The following is a 6,702-nucleotide window of genomic DNA, read 5'->3' on the forward strand; positions in this document are numbered from 1 at the left end:
ACATTCATAAGACAACCGACCTGTAGGCTATTATTGATCACAATTTTCCCACTCATAATTTTTTTTGTCCGGTTAATATTTTTAGTATATCTATTAAAGGATTATTTTTAACAAAATTTTAATAGCATTTTTATGAAAGAAATAGTTAATAGATATTTTAAGTGTATTGGTATAAAAAAAAATTTTAATTTTTTTATAAAAAAAAAAACTGAATTTTTTGAAAAAATTTTATATTTTATAAAAATTGTATCAAAACTTTTTTAAATTGATTCATTAACAAAGGCTCACCTATTATCATAATATTTTTAAGAAATATAAAATATCTTGAAAATAATCCGTTTTTTTAATAATTTTTTTCAAAAGAAATTAAAAAAATATTTCTTGAACCTTGCCTATGTTAACTTTTTTCTTTTTTATATTTTTAATTTACTATTATTACTTTTTTTTTTATATATATTTTTTAACTTTGTGATGAGTAAGAGTGTACACGTACTCACTCAATAATAGACTGCTAGGCACCATACTAATAAATGATATCTCACACACGCTACAAAGAGATTGAGAATAATCATTCCAACCGAAGATCCGCAAAATGGGTCTAACAGAGAAGAACGAGGAGGAGGAGGAGATGAACAGGAGAAAGGAGGATGATCCAGAAGAAGCAGCAGCCAAGGAGTCATTGTCCATAGAGCAAATCTTCGCTAGCAAAGAGGTGCCTCCATGGCAAAAGCAGGTGACTATAAGAGCCTTGGTGGTGAGCTTCGTGTTGTCTATTCTGTTCACCTTCATAGTGATGAAGCTGAACCTGACCACTGGGATTATACCGTCCCTCAACGTGTCTGCTGGGCTTTTGGGGTTCTTCTTCATCAAGACTTGGACCAAGTTGGTTCAGAAATCTGGGATGTTAAAGCAGCCCTTTACAAGGCAAGAGAACACTGTTATTCAGACCTGCGTTGTCGCCTCTTCTGGCATTGCTTTTAGCGGTATGGGCTTCTCTCTTTACAATACATATATATATATATATATATATATAATTGCTTTTCATTAATATTAATGTTTGATCTGAAATATATATATGTGTGTGGTTTTTCATTTCATGTTGTCAAAAAATATTTTTGAAACCTATCCTAAATCCTAATCCACAAAGTCAGATTTCTTTATGCTCAAACAAATATATTTTCTTTTGAATATAGTATTATTTACCATAATTCTTCTTATAGAAAACAGATTATAGAAAACCACTGAATTACAACGCTCTCAATACGTAAACATGATTGTTTTTATTACTATTGTAATTTGAATGATATCATATCATGCTTTGGCGTTGGTTTTTAAAGTTTTTTTTTTGGTAAACATTTTTTTTTTTAAAGTTTTTAAAGTTTGTTGAAGCTACTGGAACTGGGATTTCATTTCTTGGAACTCGGCCCTTTAAGGCTTTTAACGGTGGTTTCCGATTTTTTGGGGGTGAGAATATGAATATTATGTTCAGGGGTACAGAGTTGAAACTTGATATATAATTTACAAAATAAATAAAAGTACTACAATTGAAAAATGGTAATCATAATTTAGCATGGATGTTAAAGAATTATGAGAAAAATTGTGATTTAATTGGACCATGATCCTTGGACCACGTGACCCTTATGACGTGAGTTAATATTCCACAATTGTGGGTCGCTAGTTGGTTGGTTCAATTCACAATTGTACTCACGTTTGATCAAAGACCTAAATTTAATTAGTTCAGTTAGGCGGTGTTTCTTGTGGATATTTTACTCGCATAATAAATACTACTACTCCTACCCGTATTCTTTTCCTGTGGTCCCTCCACAGCCTCTACTTTTTAGAATCAGAAATATTGTCAGACAATAATGGATAGAAGTGGGAAAGAGAAGTGCCTTTTTTTAGATATGGGGGGAAAGTAGTTCCGTAAAGTAAAGAAAGCTATGAATATGAAACCAAACTAACCAAAAATATGTGAACTTTAATGGCTTACGAAAGGGATGAAGGGATAAACAATTCAATGGTATCCGATCCTCTCACCGTGTGATATGGCTGCATCTATTCTAAGATAGGAGAGAATTACATTGTTATTTATTAATAGATAATAAATAAATAAAATGTGTAAAGCTTAGATTAAGTTAGAGTAAAATTTTATTTTGTATAAAAAAAATAGATAAAAAATAATGAAAATTAGAATAAAGAGGGTATAGTAATTATTAAAGATTATTATATTTTTTAAAAATTGTTTGGATGTTTGTGGGGGCGGGGAGGGAAGGGGAGGAATGGAAATGATCATATTACTATTATAAACTTTGAATAAGTTAAATATTTTGGTTTGTTTTGGTAAATTACACTTGACCACTCAAATTAACATCTAACAATTGCTTCCCATTAAATGCCTCGTCTGTTATAAATTATTTTTAATTTATATTTATCTTATTATTTTTTAAAGTACAAATATACTTTTATTCAACTTTAATTTTTAGTCTTAATATTATGAAGATTGATGATGATGAGCATTGTAATTTCATTTAGTTCTACTTTAACACCATAAAAAAGGTACTTATTTTCCTTACACGAGTGCTAGACTTTGGATTACTAACTGGCCATCTTTGGCAAATATCGAAAGGCATTTTCATTGATTAGTTTGTTTCAAAGAGAGTTTAATCTCCCTAACATATATTTGGATTCAGTTCAAAGGACTATAACATCAGGTGAAGCAGATATGCTATTTTCGTCAGATTTCCTACTGGAGAGAGAGATATGTTAGGGGGATGATGAATCTTCTAAATAATTAAGATATGATTGTATGCAACATTCAAGATTTGTAGTAGCCTACATGGAGGATTTTGAATATCTTGTAATGGATAGAATCCTTAAGTTTGTGTCAATCATACTCAAAATTTAAATTGCATTCATATGAGAACCATACAATCTTTTTACCAGGTCATATCTTGCTAAACTATCTTTTGTTGAGTTTGAATGAGCAGGCGGCTTCGGTAGTTACCTCTTCGGAATGAGTGAAGTTGTTGCTAAACAATCTTCAGAAGCTACCAGTGCAAAAGATATTAAGAACCCAGCATTAGGATGGATAATTGGGTTTATTTTTGTTGTTAGCTTTCTTGGCCTCTTCTCGGTGGTGCCTCTTCGAAAGGTAACATACAAAGAACCCAGTACTACTAGTCAAGAGCCATTTCTTGACCAATACATATCTCAACAACTGCTTGACTTGTTGGCATACTTTTCTGTTAGTTTCTACTACTATAAGTTCATACATATTTAAATCCGCAACATGCCTTTCTATCTCTCTGTATTCCTCCATGAATTACACATTGGGGTTGATTCAAAGGTGAAAGTGTTTTTAAGAGGAATTAGGGTTTTTTTTTGGGCTTAAAAACCTTTTTCAATGGTCTTAGCAAAACTAGCATTGGATTTTTTTGGGGGTTCAGTTTATGGAAGAGTAAAAATAGCATAGAGTGCTTTGGCCTACGACATATAGGAATTCAAAATCTTCGGAGATGGGAGAAAGAACCCATAAATTTGGGAGATTATTTTGCAAATATGTTATATAACCATGAGTATGTCAATCACCATGAGTTATAGTATAGTTGAAACTTCCTTCTCCTTTTATAATGGGATAAAGGTTGAGGTCCTGGATCAAAACTCATTGAATGCGTGTTTTAACTTACTAATATAAAAAATCACGGGTTTGTCAATCAATATATGAGGTTGACATTTTTATTGCAAAGAGAAGTAACAAAAGTTCATACATAAGAATTATCCTCCATCGCTTGATCATACTTTTCATTTATGATTTATCTCATCTCTCTGAAGTCAAATCCATGAAAGTAAGGCATTTATTATATATATATATATATATATATATATACATATATATATATAGTAGTTGGGGTTGACTTTTGCCATGCATATGTCCATGAACTTGTGTAATATAAAATGACATTATGATTGAATCCGGTTTCCTTTCCAACTTCTAACTTTTTATATCCTCTATACTTTTTGAATATATCTAATGTACAATATGGCACAGATTATGATCATAGACTTCAAATTGACATATCCAAGTGGCACTGCAACTGCCCATCTTATCAACAGCTTTCACACGCCTCAGGGTGCCAAGCTAGCAAAGTGAGGCCATGACACTCCTCATCAAAACACTTTCCTTTGTAATTTATTTCATAAACACATTAACTTGGTGATAACAATTTTTTACCATTATTTCATTATAGAAAACAAGTGAGAGCATTGGGCAAGTTCTTCTCCTTTAGCTTTCTTTGGGGTTTCTTCCAATGGTTCTTCACTGCAGGTGATGACTGTGGATTTGTAAGCTTCCCTACTTTTGGTCTCAAAGCCTATGAGAACAAGTATGTAACTCTCCTTTAGTACTTGTATTCAAGTATACATTTTTATAATTCATATGCTGAGGAATTCTAGAGAATGAGTATTGAGTTGCAATTGTTTTAATTGGATGGTACAATGATACTAATGTTGATTCTATTCATGCTTCTCATGTGAAGAAGAAATTCGATACCCAACAACACGTATCAAACTATCAATAAACAATTAGCTATGTTTATTGGGTAATTCATTTGGTTCTTATCTTTGTTTAAGCTTGGTGGTCAAAATGGTGTCAAATAAATGATAAGGGCATTTGGTGTTCCTCTCAACTCTAGTCGTTTATCTTTATTTTAATTTTGAGTTTTTGTGGAAACCCAGGTTCTACTTTGATTTCTCAGCTACTTATGTTGGCGTTGGAATGATCTGTCCATATCTAATTAACATATCTCTACTTGTTGGAGCAATTCTTTCATGGGGTATCATGTGGCCTCTCATAGATAACAAAAAGGGCTCTTGGTACTCTGCAGATCTCAGCCCAAGTAGCCTACATGGCCTGCAAGGTTACAAGGTAACTCATCTTAATTTCCATGTTAATAAGTACAATAATGCTAAGACACAACATACATAACTTGTTGAATTGCTAAGATGTAACGTCACTTTCACTAGCATCACGTTTATTTTACACCAATCCAATCTCCCACCTCAACAGTTGGGAAAATGTTATGAAATTTGTTGTTTCTTTAGACTCATTATAAAAAGCCTATGGTATTAATTGCTGGCATTAAGAAGGCTTTATGAGCTTCTGCTTCTTTCCTCTTTGTTGTAGGTCTTCATAGCTATAGCCATGATCCTTGGTGATGGCCTGTACAATTTCCTTAAAGTCCTTAGTCGAACTCTATTGGGTTTGTATAAACAACTAAGTAAGAAAGACTCAGGTGTAGTTATCCCTGTAGCAGGTAACTCCTCCCCTCAGAATACTCCGTCACAGTCTTATGATGACCAAATTCGGACCCAACTATTTCTCAAGGACCAGATTCCATTATGGCTTGCCATAGCTGGTTATGTGACTATAGCAATTATATCTGCTGCAACACTTCCCCATATATTTCATCAGCTCAAATGGTACTACATTGTTGTTATTTACATCATAGCACCACCATTAGCCTTTTGCAATGCTTATGGTTGTGGGCTGACAGACTGGTCCCTAGCATCCACATATGGAAAGCTAGCTATCTTCACGATTGGTGCATGGGCAGGTGCTTCTCAAGGTGGAGTTCTCGCAGGTCTAGCAGCATGTGGGGTCATGATGAACATTGTGTCCACAGCATCTGACTTAATGCAAGACTTTAAGACAGGTTACATGACATTGGCTTCACCAAGGTCCATGTTTGTGAGTCAAATTATTGGAACAGCAATGGGTTGCGTTATTTCTCCTTGTGTTTTCTGGCTCTTCTACAAGGCTTTTAATGGTCTTGGAACTCCAGATTCAGAATACCCTGCACCTTATGCTCTTGTTTACCGTAACATGTCGATATTGGGTGTTCAGGGGTTCTCGGCTTTGCCAAAGCACTGCCTCACACTTTGCTACGTGTTCTTCATTGCAGCCGTAGTCATTAACGGTATTAGAGATGCAGTGGGAAAGAAAAGGGCTAGTTATATTCCACTTCCTATGGCAATGGCAATACCCTTTTATCTTGGATCTTACTTTGCCATTGATATGTGTGTAGGGAGCTTTATACTGTATGTGTGGGGGAAGTTAAACAAGGCTAAGGCTGATGCGTTTGGACCTGCTGTAGCATCTGGGTTGATTTGTGGTGACGGGATTTGGACTCTACCAAGTTCAATACTCGCTTTGGCAGGTGTCAATCCACCCATTTGCATGAAATTCTTATCGAGAGGAACAAATGTAAAGGTGGATGGTTTCTTAGCGTCTTAAGGGCCAGTCTGGATTATTGTCGAAAATAGAGCTATTGTGTAGAGCTTTGCCAAAAAGATCTATTACTGAAAATTTGAAGGTGTTTGGTAAATTGCAGTTATAGACCTTAAAGCTAAAACAACTGTTTGTCCATTGTGAATCCACCATGTGCGTTTTCAATTCCCGCCGTTCACCCATGAAAATAAATAACAAAACTTTTTTTTTTTTTTTTGTAAAGACCAAGAAACAAATTCTATTTTCTCTCTTATCCTATTTACTACAGCGACAAAGAATCAAATTATCACTGTATTTATTCATTTTTCTACTTCTTCCAAGTGCGGGATAACCCCAAGGGGCTGCGAGTTTTTTTTCAACCAATTGGAGCCCTCATTTTACCACCCCTATGGGAATGGTCTACTACTATAGGACGC

The 6,702-nt window shown here is 34.2% G+C and overlaps 1 protein-coding gene across 1 annotated transcript; it reads left to right on the top strand.

The window, feature by feature from the left end:
* Positions 1-530: 530 nt before the first annotated feature.
* On the top strand, positions 531-6,451 carry LOC115975902 (probable metal-nicotianamine transporter YSL7). The gene is made up of 6 exons (XM_031096942.1): positions 531-983; positions 2,988-3,151; positions 4,049-4,146; positions 4,248-4,382; positions 4,735-4,924; positions 5,183-6,451. Exons 1-6 carry the CDS (start codon positions 593-595, stop codon positions 6,290-6,292), a joined length of 2,088 nt encoding a protein of 695 aa, XP_030952802.1. The 5' UTR covers positions 531-592; the 3' UTR covers positions 6,293-6,451.
* The last annotated feature ends 251 nt before the right edge of the window (positions 6,452-6,702 follow it).

This window comes from Quercus lobata, chromosome 2 (genome assembly GCF_001633185.2).
Source record: "Quercus lobata isolate SW786 chromosome 2, ValleyOak3.0 Primary Assembly, whole genome shotgun sequence".
In the NCBI taxonomy this organism is placed as follows: Eukaryota; Viridiplantae; Streptophyta; class Magnoliopsida; order Fagales; family Fagaceae; genus Quercus; species Quercus lobata.